General features: G+C 32.2%; 1 protein-coding gene and 1 long non-coding RNA gene across 11 annotated transcripts; one reads left to right on the forward strand and one right to left on the reverse strand.

The window, feature by feature from the left end:
- The first annotated feature begins 2,840 nt into the window (after window positions 1–2,840).
- On the forward strand, window positions 2,841–7,454 carry LOC124897030. Its single transcript, XR_007053458.1, has 2 exons — window positions 2,841–3,123; window positions 7,052–7,454. It is a non-coding gene; the product is annotated as an uncharacterized LOC124897030 (long non-coding RNA).
- Window positions 7,455–8,033: 579 nt separating this feature from the next.
- LOC107873062 (protein root UVB sensitive 1, chloroplastic) lies at window positions 8,034–14,973 on the reverse strand. Of its 10 annotated transcripts, XR_007053455.1 has the most exons (9): window positions 14,636–14,968; window positions 11,899–12,113; window positions 11,004–11,147; window positions 10,272–10,421; window positions 9,933–10,089; window positions 9,591–9,647; window positions 9,207–9,405; window positions 8,812–8,938; window positions 8,034–8,691 (listed from the first exon to the last, which is right to left on the reverse strand). XR_007053455.1 is itself a non-coding variant. In XM_047409154.1 (8 exons), the coding sequence occupies exons 4-8, from the start codon at window positions 10,310–10,312 to the stop codon at window positions 8,904–8,906; spliced, it is 489 nt and encodes a 162-aa protein (XP_047265110.1). In that variant the 5' UTR covers window positions 10,313–10,421; window positions 11,004–11,147; window positions 11,899–12,113; window positions 14,636–14,969; the 3' UTR covers window positions 8,034–8,903. The 10 variants fall into 10 exon arrangements, 6 of the variants coding, with proteins under 6 accessions (XP_047265110.1, XP_047265113.1, XP_016575261.1 ...); XM_047409154.1 differs by having other exon boundaries at window positions 8,034–8,938; window positions 14,636–14,969; XM_047409157.1 differs by lacking the exon at window positions 8,812–8,938 and having other exon boundaries at window positions 14,636–14,967.
- Between the last annotated feature and the right edge of the window lie 302 nt (window positions 14,974–15,275).

The raw sequence follows: 15,275 nt of genomic DNA on the forward strand, positions 1-15,275 counted from the left end.
ATTTCAGAATCCTTTTCAGGATAGAATTCATTAGATCTCGGATCTGTTATAAAATCTGTTTGTCATGAATTCTTTCAAAGGAGGACATGAATGCCCTAATTTATCATCATCGACTTAGAGCAGTTTTAGTTTTTCTCTTTACTTTATTTGTAAAGAAATTTAATATCAAAATTTAATTTCGAATAATAATTTTTTGCTTTGATCTTTATTATAATTCTTTTCATATTTTTAGTTTTGAATGATATAAATGATTGTAGTTTTCCTTCTGCAGTTTTGATCTTTATTCTGATTCTTTTCATATTTTTAGTTTTAAGTGATATAAATTATTATAGCTTTCCTTCAAGCATCCGAAAGAACGAAATACATTGGGATTGAAAATGACATAGCGTTCCTGATAGAAAATGACGACTCCTTCAGAAAAACAAACTTATTCAAGTTCTTTTTCCCAAAGAAGTCCCGCTCCGACCGCCTCAACCGGAAACTAAAGCTTGAAATTTAATTATAAAGTAAAAAGCTTTTGGGCAATCTTAGAGGGTTGGTTTTTGAGACTTAGAAGTCTAAGAAGACACGCTCAATCATTGGAGCATTAATTACTAGAGGTAACTCATCAGATTTTGTTCTTGCCCATTAAATATGTATTGGTGTTTGTGAGAAAATAAAGAACTAAACTGTTGTTTTTCTTTGCTGAATTTAAGCTAATTGACCAGCAAATCAACTACTCAGAAAACTAAAAGTCTTAAATTGGTTCAGTAATAATATGATTGATTAATATTTAAGTGGATCAGCTTAACGACAGGATAGCTACATGACAATGATTAGTAATTACTGTGTTTACTTGCTTGAATCTTGATAAAAAGAACTACACAACATGCAATAACATATTCGACAAATGATAATTTTCTTATATTGTTTAATTAGATACAATATTTATTTTAATATAAATTGCTATGTTTTAATATTTTTTTTATAAAACTTACTTAATTAAGGAAAGACACACGTGCAAAGCACGTACACTAAGCTAGTTAGAGAAAAAGCATGAAAAAACTATTTTGTATAGATTATAGATATATATTCTTATTGAGTTATCAATTTACTCAATAATCCAATAAGAAAAAATCGAATCGAACCAATAACTCAATAATTTTTTTTTTATAAAACCATTAAAAAATCACTAACTCAATAATATTTTTATTGATTCGGTTTATCGGTCGGTTCGATTTTTTCACACCCTACACAAAGGAGCCGTCAACTTTACCAAACTACAATTGAAGGTTTAACTCCGTGGAAATGCATAGAAAAATTATGGTGGGAGGAGATCGACGTAGTGATTTGCCAGAGTCAATCCTATGTTGTGAGTTGTGAGAACTAGTGTATTATCTATACGATGGATATTTGTTTGGATGTCTGTTTCGGTATCATTTAATTTCGACTTCTCCTGCTTTAATGTTGAAGAATTTGATTTGGATATTTTATCTGGAGATACAAATAAATTTCCTCAATTTGCATATAAGGGTACCTCCTCGAGGAATATGGTTTAACAGTACTGCTCATTGAACACTTCCATTAATGTAAACTAGAGAAGTCTTATTTCTCTTTCATTGAGGTAAAGGAATTTGATGGAGGGTGTTATAAAAAAGGAGTTAATAACTTGATCACTGAATTTATGACTTTTTTTTTTAGAAAGTCATTCAACTTAGGATTGTTCTTTCAAAAAGTCACTCAACTTTAATTTTCACTTTAAAAATCACTTAAGTATAAATATTTTACTTATAAAGTCACTCAACCTGTTTAATTATTTATTTTAATTAAAATTTGCTAACTTAAAATTTTATTTAAAATCAAAATTCTAAAAAAAACTAAAAAAATATTTGAACCATATTTATTACATATTCTCATGTCTACTTTATATTTAACCCTCTGAAATTTTAAAATATCCTAAATAGTTTATATCAATTCACTTATAATGTTAATATTAATTTTTAAGATTTTTTGAATCATATTCATTTAGTTGATTAGATTTAATTAACTTTCAACGTGATACTTTTTTAAGAAATTAATTTTCAATCATAATGCATTTTTTTATATTACCACTTGTATAATATACATATGCATCAAATAAATACAATGAATTCTATTTCTAATAAGTTGATAAAAGGAATCGTTATAGATTTTGAACTAAAATGATATGATATAAAACATTACCAAATGTTAGTAAACATTTGTACATTATAATATATACACTACAACGAAGTAAATTACCTGCAAAAATTATACAATCAAAAAGAGTGTGGTTTTAGGATATTAATTGATGATCTGTATGACTATATACACTTTATAGTGTAGAGTAATCGTTAGACAAGAAAATAGTAGTAAAATCAAAATTCTAAGAAATAAAAAATATATTCAACTACACCATTTAAATAAATTTTGGATATGGCCGGATCACTAAATTGATTACTTAAATGAAAAACTTTTTTATTTCTTAAAATATTTGTTTTAAATAAAAATTACATGATAATAAATTTTAATGAAAAAAATTAATTAAATAACTTGAGTGGCTTTCTGAGAAAAAAATTTATAGTTGAGTGAATTTTGAAGTAAAATTTAAAGTTGAGTGACTTTCTGAGAAAAAACTCAAAGTTGAGTGACTTTTGGAGTAAAAATCAAAATTGAGTTATTTTTTGAGAAAAAAATCATAAGTTGAATGACCATTTGAATTATTAATTCTATATAAAAAAAAAAATAAAAAAAAAAAAATAAAAAAAAAAAAAGGTACTATCTGGTTGTCTTATCTTGGAGTGATAGGATTTTTGTCATTTTGGAGATTTCATCGGCTCAAAATTAACAACGTGAAGTTGAGAAATTTGACCATAGAAAACTCAAAAAATGATGAATGTGATGTATGTGTTGAAATATTGTTAGCCCCGAATATTCAAACTTTGCAACATTTTGGGATATACTTGAGGAGTGTGGATTCATTTATCAATAAGGTCCTTTGTTTTGATTTTGATTTTGAAGACGGAGACCAATTGAAGAGGAAGGAGTCTTAGTTTTTTTTAAGGAACTTAAGAGTGTTGCCCAGGCCATGTCAAGAATCTTAAATTAGGACCATGGTGCATTGAGGTTGGTTTATATATATATATATGTTTGTATGTATGTATGTGTGTGGCATAATACATAAATATGATCCTAAACTTGACTGCAAATTATAACATTTATCTTAATATATATATATATATATATATATATATGTATGTATGTATGTATGTATGTGTGTGGCATAATACATAAATATGACCCTAAACTTGACTGCAAATTATAACATTTATCTTAAACTTTAATAGTGCACAAGTAATACATAAATATGACCCTAAACTTCACAGCAAATTATAACATTGACCTTAAACTTTGACAGTGTACAAGTAGGTCCTTTAACTATACAAAATTTGAACAAATAAACACTCCGATTTTATAACTTACATGTGTATACCTCACTTACGCCTACGTGGATTAGTAATCCACTCATACGGTGTCACCTCATTAAAAAGGCTGACAAAGAATTTTGTCTTTCAATTAAAACCGCATAGCTTTGCCCATTGACAAAAGAATTTTGTCTTTCAATTTTAAAATATTTTTAATATTTAAATTTTAAAAGGTAAATTTAAAATTTTTAAAATAGTAAAGTCTATTATTATTATTATTATTATTATTATTATTATTATTATTATTATTCTACTACAACGTACTACTACTGCTTCTATCAATATACTACTACTATGACTAATAATAGTAATAATAATAATAATTATTATTATTATTATTATTACTATTATTAATAAAAATATTTTAATAAAATTTTCATCTTTCATTAATATGTAAATAAATTATATTTAAATATAATTTATAGCATTTAGATTTTAAAGAGATACATTTTATTAAAACTATAATGGCCCAATTTTTTTTGCACGTTTTATTAAAATTATAATTTTTTTATTATTATTAGTATAGTTTTATATTAATTTAATATTTAAATAAATTATATTTAGATATATTATATAACTTAAATTTTAAAAGAGATACGTTTATAAAAGAGTAGAAGTCTATTTTAGAATTCTTCAACCATGAATTTCTATTCTTAAGCTAATGATTTTTTGTTAAAAATAAATGATAATCCATTTTAATATTCAAATAGATCAAATTTTTTATTACATTATTATTAACATTGTCCTAAAAACTGTCACGTAACTTCTCAATAGCTTGCCACATTGCTAATTGTGGTGCTTCATCCCCTGCTTTATAATATATATATAGATACCCCCACGATTTTTCTGTATGAGGCTGACCCACCTAATTAAAAAATCTTCAATATTGCTCTTTTTTCGCAATGACAAAAGAAACTAGATGTCATTTCATCAATGAGCTGAAAATAATAAAAAGAAATAATAGGGAAAAGCCATTTAAATATATAAAAAGGAATTAGTAAGGGCATAATAGTCATTTAACCATTTTTTTTACCGTTGGGAGGCTCAAATTTTAAGCCTGATGCGCTCAGTTTTACGTGTACACACGCATTTTGTCACATAGGATTGAAATATTTATTTGTTTAGGTTTTGTATAGTTAAAGGACCTATTTGTACACTGTCAAAGTTTAAGGTCAATGTTACAATTTGGTGTCAAATTTAGGGTCATATTTATGTATTATGCCTATATATATGTGTGTGTGTATTGGGGACCTCTTAATTTCTATTCGGAAAAGGGCCGTTTAGCTATCTAAAATGATGCAAAAATGTCTTTCATCTACCTATTGGGCCTAAAATGTCCTTCTCGTCCACCTATTGGGTCAATTTTGTCCTTCCATTTAACAACTACTTATTGGCCCCACCTCATTTATGACATGACATATTTCTATTGAACAATTAATAGTGAATTTAATTAATTAATTTTATCCTCAAAACTCAACCCACCCCAGCCAAATAACCCGACCCATCTAAGACCTGCTCCAATTCCTTTTAACAAAAAAAATCTCCATTCATCAATCCTAAATCTCACTGCATTCAGCTCCATCATCCCTCGACGCCATTATAAGATCATTACAACAGTATTATGCATCAAACTTCGATTCACCATATGCATCAATAGCAACACCAACTGAAATAGCCACCATGTTACACATGGTAGATTTCTTGAAACTATCTTTTTTCAACAATATACCAATGGTATACACAGCAACAGGCATTAATGCTTAAAGCAATTGGATGAATGAAACAAATAGATAAATATAAGCAAAATTTGATAGCCATAATGAAAGTGAGTAAAGTGCACCAATAGGAAGCACACATGTTAAGTAGACCTTTTTGGACAAGGTGAAAAGTTTGACAAGTTTAAGGATACGTACGATGAAGAAAGCTAATGAAGAAAAAAAAGCCATGTGAATCATTGTAAGGGAAATTGAAAAAGGCCAATTGTATAGTTTTTTATCAAGAACATATTTGTTGTATACAATTACTATAGCAAAAAGGCCTATCCATGTGGCTAAGTATGTGTATGAAAGAATTATTTTTTTCAGTACTCTGCCAGAGAGGGTGGTGGTTTTTGCCATTATGGTGGTGGTTCACGATGGAGGAATGCAGTGAGATTTAGGGTTGATGAATGGAGATTTTTTTTTTGTTAAAAGGAATTGGAGTGGGTCTTAGTTGGGTCGGGTTATTTGGCTGGGGCGAGTTGGGTTTTGAGAATAAAATTAATTAGTTTAATTTAATATTAATTGTTCAATTGGAATATGTCATGTCATAACTGAGGTGGGGTCAATAGGTAGCTGTTAAATGAAAGGGCAAAATTGACCCAATAGATGGATTAGAAGGGCATTTTAGGCCCAATAGATGAATGAAGGATATTTTTACACCATTTTAGATAGTTGAAGGGCATTTTAGGTCCTTTTCCGATTTCTATTAAACCCATTAGTTTATTAACATTATCAGTGTCAATATTAAGGATAATTTGATAACTAAAGAATCAACTTCCACCCGAATGTTTCTAAAATGACATGCATTCTAAAACACTGAGAAAAAAAATACTTTGTAAGATTTAGATTTATAGCATATTGGCCATAATCTTTAAGTTATTTGAATGATTTTTCAAAGTATTTGAAAGACCATTTTTGGAACTTCATATCAACTTTGAATATTGTTTAACAATTTGCATGTCATTTATTAAGTATGTGGAATTTCCTTGTTTTGACACAGTTTTGTTTAGCTATTCAATTTAAAAGTTCCTGGCCATACTCGAATTGGAAGGGTGTATGCACCGGGTGTGTGTAAATTTTTACCATTGTGAAGTTGGAAATTTGTACAACTTAACACAACCTTGGAAGAATTGATTTTCCCTAGAATTTGCAGATTTCTACAAAGTTCATCGGATCTTGGAACTTTGGTAATTGACGACTGCAACTATAGATTGTCAATAAGTTCTCTCTTCGGATCTTTATTTTTGTTGCTTCATGTTATTAATACCAAAAAAATTATTAGTTGAAGAAGGTGATATATACACCCATATATCTGTCATGTAGTACACTGGGAAAGAAATTACAAAACTTAATTAAAATATTTTTACTAGTAATCAAGGAGGGAGATTTGACTTGGTGAGAAGATTCAGTACTTGATGAACTATACTATATCTTCTACCTGGTGGAGATATATACACAAACATCATAAGTTTTGAGGTCTGTTTGGATTAATAGTTTGTGATAGTTTCAGTAAAAAAATGCAAAGACTTTAGGTATGAATAAAGTTCTATTATATTTTAACCACCATCTCTAAAAAAAATATTTAAAACTATTATTTGTTGTTTGTATGTACAATATTTGATATTGTTTGTATGTAAAACTTTATTCCTTAAAATCATGCACATCAGTTTGTTGTTGTTAATGTACTACTTTGTAATATTTGTTAAGCACTTCATATATATATATATATATATATTCCTTGAACCTAAAAGCTCATCACCTCTACTCTTTATCTACAATCAACTTTATGGCTTTTTACTTTCATCACAGGAGAAGTGGATCAGAACATATAGTTTGTAGCGGATTCTTTCTTGCAGAACATGCCGTCAAAGTACACAAACGAGGATGAACGAAGTAGGAGGTTTGACATACAGAATTTTAACCCCTTGTTTCTACATCTGAAGACCATTAAGATGACTTCTTTTTATGGAACAATATTTAAAAACAGGTCAGTACTATTGTCTGTAAAATATTAGCTCAAGCATACAACCGTGCTAGAAAAGTTCGTGCCCAAGTGCAAGAGGAATGATGTGGCTCAAGATAATATTCAGATGGAACAGGATCTCCTTAGCATTCCAATATCGCCTTTGCATACTTCAATTGTTGTTTCGTACTATAACAGTTAATGTTTTAAATCATTTTTCAAAAATAACATTTCAAATTATATGTCCAAGGGCTTGTTTCAGTTGACTTATGTTATTAACACAAGTAAAAGAAAGGGCAAAATTCTACTAGAAATTAGCCCTATGGCAACGGTTCAAAAACCGTTGCGATAGATATAGAAACCGTTGCAATAGAGCAAACGTAACGGGTTGGCAAGCGTTGCATATGTGAGCATTGCAATAGAGCTACCGCAACGACTTTTGCGACGGTTTCAACAACCGTTGCAATAGTAGACCTATTGCAACGGTTTATTTTAACTCCTATGGGGACGCTTCATAGTTTATAGCAACGGTTAAGAACCGTTGCAATAGACTATATTGCAACAACAAGAAAGCGTTGCAATAGACTATATTGCAACGACAAAAAAGCATTGCAATAACCCTATTTCAACAATTTTCAAATATCTATTGCAACACTTACTGATATTTTGCAACAACATTTAACTATCTATTGCAACGCTTTTTGATATCTATTGCAACACTTTGACACCTATTGCAACACTTTTTGTCCCCTATTGTAACGATGAATATATATAGAGAGAATTATATTAATACAATTATATGTATATACACATCACAACAAAATCTTTCATTAATATAATAATCCGAATTAAAATTTTATGTAACCACATAAATTAGTATTTACATATATAATAAATTATAATACACAATTATATACACATCACAAAACAAATCTTTACCAGAAGCTAGTAATCTAAATCAAAAAGCAGCAAGTCTTGGACCTCTCGAAACCTTCTCAGCTGAACAACAGCACCAGATGTATCCATGCCTCCTACAAAATACTGCATTAATGCTTCTTATACTCCAAACATAACAGAATTTCCTGGTACTTCTCGTGCAGCGCAATCTGCATTTTATAAGTTCAGTCGGGCAGGCAAGAAATGACGCAGCAGTTCCAACAATAATGGCTATTCGTATGCCTGGTATAGTTTTTCAGGCAAACACTCTGGAAGGCCCTACTGCAGCTGTTATTTTCACATATACAATCGGTGCTACTTCCACTTCTATCACCAAGTTCTTCATATAGATTGACATCACCAAGTCAATGCCATCCACAGAATATCAATGGGTTTTATCTTACGGATATAGGATTACCAATTGGAAGATATGGAGCATAACAAATGCCACATTCAGTTTTTGGATCAGTTTTCTGAATGCTTGAAGGTCCATGGAGTTGAATGTCCAATATGTTTGCAAGATTCTCAGAAAATGTCTTAGTCTCTCATCCTGCACGTAGAATAGAAATCTCAGTTGGTGAGATATAACAAGGAACAAGCAAAATCTCAGAAAAGTTAAACATCACAAGCTTGATTGTGTCAGAATTCAAATCCAAGGTACATCATTTACCTTAAGAATGACTTAAAAGGGGTAGATCTCCTATGGGCATGATAGCCAACAGAACCTCCTCTACCTTTTGAAAGACAAAGTTAAAACGATCCTTAACAACCAGCCCTCAATCCCTTAATCTTTTTTCCTGATAAATGTTCAAAACACATCAATCATAGAGAAAATTTCATGTAACAGCCGGTGGAATCTAGCTCCTTTCCAAAGGGGAATTGAACAATTCTTACCCGCCCATCTCCCAATTGCTAAATTGCTTTTCTGAAATTGTTCAAAATGCCAAACGTACAGAACATTTCATGTATAGCAAGGCGAATACCAAGAAAACTCCCTTGTGCTTTTCAAATTAATTGTGTTTATATTATGATTTAAGAAATAAAAACGCAAAGGAAGAGAAGTACTTGCACGATAAGGATTTAAAGTCCTTAGTTGAATGGACTGATATGACTTCAGATTGCAGAACATATGGATCCAAGTTACCACATCAAAAGAAGCAAGAGCAAGAGATGTAGAAGAGCGGGTGCAGTTAGCCAGGGCAATGCCAAGCATGATTCCAATAGCTTTGCTCACCATTCCTTGAGTTTCACCCTTCACAATCACCTGCTATTAGTAACTGAATCAGAATATAAATATTTTTCTTCTAGTAACTCCTCAATCATCACACGGCATATGCACAAATATGAGTGTGGTTCTTGTAGGTAATCAAGAGAGGCTGGAACATTACAAGTTTCATGCCCCCAACATATTTGACAACCAAAGTCAGAATAGAGAAGTAAAGAAATTACCTCAGCGAAATTCCTCTTGAGCGCCAAAACAGCATAGAAACAGTTCCTTGTAGCAGCCTGTAAGGAAAAAAAGGTTGTTCACTTTATGAACCTTTATCTTTTTTTTTCTTTTTTCCTTTTGGCGATGGGGGTGGGGAGAATATGTTTGGGAAATAACATCTAATTCTACTCTGTAATGAAGATAAAATTACATAAATTTAATGAAAACACCTAAGGGAAACTTGCAGAACATCTTTTAGACACAATACCAGCAATATACTGCAGTTGCAGTAAGTACATACAGATCAGAAACAAACACTTTTTATTCATGATCAGATTCCCACTTGGCTTCGAAAAATTTACCTGAATTAAGGAAGCAGCCGATCTCCCTGCTCCAGCAACAGCTCCAATAGGAACAAATAGATGTGGGAAGGCAGGGGTCAAAATCTCTAGCCCATAAGCAGTATTCTCCAAAAGGTCGGCAAACAGCCTCCAGCACTTAGGATTGACATAAAAATGCCTACCATAATTCGACAAAAGAATCTTGATAAGATATCCACTGTCATCCTTAAGCACTCAATTGACAGCAGCAGCAGTAGGAATAACCTCTTTCCCTAATCCAACAGCATAAATCATAGCCTAGACATAAGAGGGTATGAAAATCAAGGATAACAAAGTAACAGAACCGCAAAGATATAATACCTGTGGATTTGTCTCAGCCACAATAGTAGTAAGTTCCCCATCAACTACATATATGAAGGAGGCAGTCTCCAGATCTTCTGCCCGATAGCAGTCAAATAGGCCACAACCCTACAGGACATCCGGAACTGCTTCTCCAGTTTTCCTTTACCACTTTAACGCAAAAGCAGAAGGATTCAAAAGAATGTTTCATATTAAACTGTTACACAAATCAGTCATAAATAAGAAAGTTCTTTTCCATAGACGCAAGAGACATAAGCTAATTTCTATGCTAATAATGGGAACACATTGTAAAAGTCCAAAAAACAAAGTTCATCGAAAGACATAAAGTAATTTAGTCCAGGTTAGTTCAGTTTCTCTTACTGACATTTGACTATATTTTATTCACCATTTTTGTGGTTCCCCATTGATAATAATTTTGGTCTGCACATTCTCCATGTCCATTCTATTAATTTATTCCAGTAACTGATATAGGCCGTTTACGTCACTTTCAATGATGTCATTCCACTATAATAAGTTCATTACTACTGTATTATATAAGCTTCTTCTCGAGTCTTACAATTAGCATCTAGCATTACTTTCATTTCAAACAGAGCATGGAATTCCACTTAAAACTGAAAAAACCTTGTAATCTTGATACATAATGTTTCTACCTTTCTTCTACACAACTGATTTCATATACTGGTAAAGGTAGTAACATCAACAAACTAGAATTTACTGGAGCAGAAAGATTACCGTTTTAGAAGAACTTTTCCCGCATCATCTACGCTCAGTATTGCAAGATACCTTTTCTTATTCAATAATATGCTTTGTTGGTTTTCCTTTTTGGCATTTTCTGTAATTGATTATCTACAAACACGCTTTAGCAAGGAGAATGCCCTGTAATTGGCATTAGTGCCATGATATAATATTTTATATCAATAACTCCTCTCGCAATCTTTGAATAATCATATGGCAATCTTACACCATTATGCCAAAAATAAGAAAGGGTTATGCAAAAGCTACTCACATCGATCTAATCCGCGCATACACAGCCAAAGATTACAGTTCATTCCATGTCCAAATTTGAAGAAACGAATAACAATGGAAAGTATAAATTCTAAAAGTTCAATGCACTGTTGTCAAAAGAAAAATAGCTCCATGGGCAAGAGATTTCAGTGTTGCACATATGTGAAATAGATGAGGCTTCAAGGTTGGATAATTTTCTGTTAAACACTGAATGGGATGATAATTTCAATCTCATTAGACAGAATACACTTTTTAAAACTGTTTCAGATCATAATCCAATTGAACTACAGTATGGAAGCTAGATAACAAAATTTTTTATTTCAAGTTCAATTTATGTGGCATGATGATGATGGCTTACTGGAAAGGGTTAAGGGCTGGTGGGTTTCTTTTTCTTTTAGAGGTTATCCTGATTATATTCTAGTAAACACGTTGAAAATGCTGAAAATAAAATTGAAGGAGTGGAGCAGAGATTCATTTGGTCACCCAGAAAGAAAGAAGTCTGCAATGTAAATAGCAAGGAGAAATATTTTCTTCTTTTGAAATATAAATAAGGTTTATGCACAACCTTTATGCTGATGATATATAATGTTGTTACCTTCCTAAAAGAAATAACAAACATTACCTTGCCCAAAAGAAGTTCTCCGGAGGGAAGAGACACCATAAGAGGCGCAACAATACTCCCTGAAGGAAAAACCTAAGACAATACACCGTTGGTGGTATTCAATATCATGTATTCTCTTCTAATCCCCAAGCAAATATTATCACCACACCATGACATTAACTTAACAACTGTGTCAGGGACTCCAAATTCTTCCACCTCCACAAATCCCCTTCCCCCTAAAAAAGTTTCAAGTAAGAATCAGGTTACAGTAACAGAACTGTTAAAACCTACTAAAGAAAAATGTGATTAGACATATCAACTTATCAAGCAAATCACGAAACTATGATCCATTGATGCAGTAACAACAGAACTGTTCACTCGGCCAGTTAAGCATTTCTGTATTCTCTATAAACTATAGCTTATCAATTTGTGTTCATCGATCTCTGTGCGTGTTTGCTGCTTTGCACGACTGTAAATACATCGTTGTATCTAATATGCAATTTGCATTCACCAGCAGCGCGAGACAGATTGAATTATAAGACTAAAGCCTCATCGTATATGAATCAAAGAACAAAGAGAGCAGAATAATTGAGGCTACAAAATCACTTCCTACAATGAATTTAAGGCGTGAAAATACATAATTCTGAGTGTGTGTACAGATACAAACACATATATCTATTCAAAAATGATGTTAAACTGTTATACCTAAACCAAGCCGGCAAAGAAAATTATCTGAAGGAATATAGCTATTACCAATATAGTTCATACAAAGTATCAGAAAATTTAGTAATGGAACAGAAGAACTTCACTTCAGAATTTCAACACCGTGAAAATTAGATCCAACAACATATTTACATTCGTGAAAAGCCACAAATGCACACAAATTGATGAGCTAAAATTGCAAATTAGATTCAGCTAATGTGTTTACACTCGTGCCCCAACTAAAAAGGTGAAAAAGAGTGCAAACCAGAGAGTAAAACCATGAGCACCTGCAGATGGTACACTTCAGGCAGGTTGTGGTGCCTGGAAATTCATTAGTATCAGTGACTAGTGATGCCACAGTCATTGACACAAGTCATGGAGATCAACCTCCACAAAAAGTACTACAAAATGCAATTTCCTCAACCAATTCATCAAACATCATAACATGGAATGGAATGAACTCGGAAGTAAGGAAAGAAAGTCTAAAAGAGAATAACTTGAATGAAATTTACCTAACTTAAAAAAGAAGATTCCGCCCACTTAGACAAATTACCCCACGTACTTTGTCATCCTCGCTCTGTCTCTCTTTCTTTCTCTCTCTCTCTCTCTCTCTCACACACACACAAAAGAAAAAAATAGAAAAAAAAATAAAAAAAGGTCAAGTAGAAGAAGAAGTATGCTCTTGAATCTCAGTACTGATCTGGGAGTCTGGAATGGGCCGGGTGATAATGAGAGAGTCATCATCTCTTTGAGCTAGTCTTCCTGGACAAATTAAACAAGAAAGCACTCTATCACCCTCATTAGCTAATTTCTAATTTTCTGTATATTAGTTTATGGGTAATGGGAGGATGCTCTTTCAACCCTAATTCCAGCTCCACTCAGAGTCAGACTAGTTGTGCCTGCAGTAGTAACAACTAACCATAGTACTGGACACAAGGAGGGTCTTGCTGGCTTTTGAAACGATATCATGTGAGAAAAAAATATTTTGACACATATCTTTATTTTTACTCATAAGAGATCTGAAAAAGGTTATTTTCGACCAAAAGATATCATTTTCTCATTAGGGGACACTCAAGAGAGTATTTGGTCCTTCAAGGTCATATGCAACCATCATGCTGCAGGGTAACACCACCTTTAGTTCCTCTAATACTAAAGAAAATTCATCTACTGGTGGTCCAATGGGCAATTCCCCAACATCTCCTAAAGAAAATTCATCTACTGGTGGTCCAATGGGCAATTCCCCGACATCTCCTCTTGTCTACTTCAACAGCACACTAGTCTCCTCTACTAGTAAAAGAGTGGTACTTTCGACTGTTCCTGCATCCATTTAACCCCAAGGAACATCCAACACACACCTGCCACACCTTTCCACAAACTAATTTCGCAACTCTACCTTCACGACCTCACTTACTAAACCAGCGGTTGTACCCAACATTCATTTTGATACTGTAATCAAACCTTCAATGGCACTAGTGCTAAACTTGATTTCCCTGAATTCGATAAATGCTAACCTAGCAACAACTTTACCAGTTACAACAAGGCTCCCCTTCAGTTCACTTAAGCACAACAAATTCAAATACAACAGGCCAGAACCAAACAAACAGTACAAAATTAATCACGTTTAGCAAATTCACACAACCCATACTACAAAAGTACAAACAAAACAGCAAACCCATCATACCAAAATATGTTTAACTTCCAAAATATAAGTAGAAGATCTTCACTCCAAAATGTTTAACTTTAAATTTAGTGCTTTTACAGAAGAGCTTCTGATACCAACTAATAACACCTTCCAGACCAAGAGAGATACAAACAAGAAACAGTCTACAGATATAACAGTTCTACTAACAGTAAATACATGATAAGAGGCAATCGACACAACTATATATAACAACAATCCTTTTTTTTTTTCAAGCTCCTTGACTTGGATTTCTGATTTCCAACTCATTTTCAAATCATAAAGGAGCATCCACTAAAAGTAAACCCCAAAATAGAAAACCTCAAAATAGAAACTCAAAAAATTAGATCAAATTATCAATTATAAGAATACGCTAACCTTAAAATCACCAAATTAAAGAAGAAAATTGCAAATTAGCTCAGAAATTGAAGTGCAAATTGAAAGCTGGAATCGAATTGATGGTGTATGGTCGGAGCAACTGGTAGTGTGTGGTCGGAGCCACTGGTGGCGTGTCGTGTGTGGTCGTCGGAGCGTACCGGTGGTGCCATGTGGTCGGAGCGTATGGCGGTGTATGGTTGAGAATGGGAATATTTAACAGTAGTGGAAAATTTTCTATATATACTTCTTTAATTTATGTTACATATTATTTTAATTTTTGGCAGATGCAGTGAAAATTTTGGGAGGGAAAAAAATTGTAACCGATGTAATAGCATTTTTTTGTCAATTAAGTGTTGCCATAGGTGATTTTATGGCAACGTTTCACGCAACTATTGCTATAAGTAACCATATTGCAATGGTTATTCATCAATATCAACGGTTTAACACAAAATATTTCAACTAAAATAATTTTTTTTTGCAACAGTTGAAAGCATTGCAATAAATGCTCTATAGCAATGTTTTTGGAAGTGTTGCCAAAAGGTTCGTTGCAATAGGGATAATTTTGGATAGTGTTTCTTTTGTTAAAAATGAACTCGCTAATAAATATATGAAATTCTTCTAGAGAAAGAAACTAAAAAGA

This window comes from Capsicum annuum, chromosome 1 (assembly GCF_002878395.1).
Source record: "Capsicum annuum cultivar UCD-10X-F1 chromosome 1, UCD10Xv1.1, whole genome shotgun sequence".
Classification (NCBI taxonomy): Eukaryota; Viridiplantae; Streptophyta; class Magnoliopsida; order Solanales; family Solanaceae; genus Capsicum; species Capsicum annuum.

Coding starts and splice junctions, on each gene's coding strand:
- LOC107873062 (XM_016719775.2), bottom strand. CDS start 10,312: ATGGGGAACTTACTACTATTGTGGCTGAGACAAATCCACAG. Junction 10,090..10,271: donor TGGCTGAGACAAATCCACAG/GTATTATATCTT, acceptor GAATTATGGTAG/GCATTTTTATGTCAATCCTA. Junction 9,406..9,590: donor TCAAGAGGAATTTCGCTGAG/GTAATTTCTTTA, acceptor TACTAATAGCAG/GTGATTGTGAAGGGTGAAAC.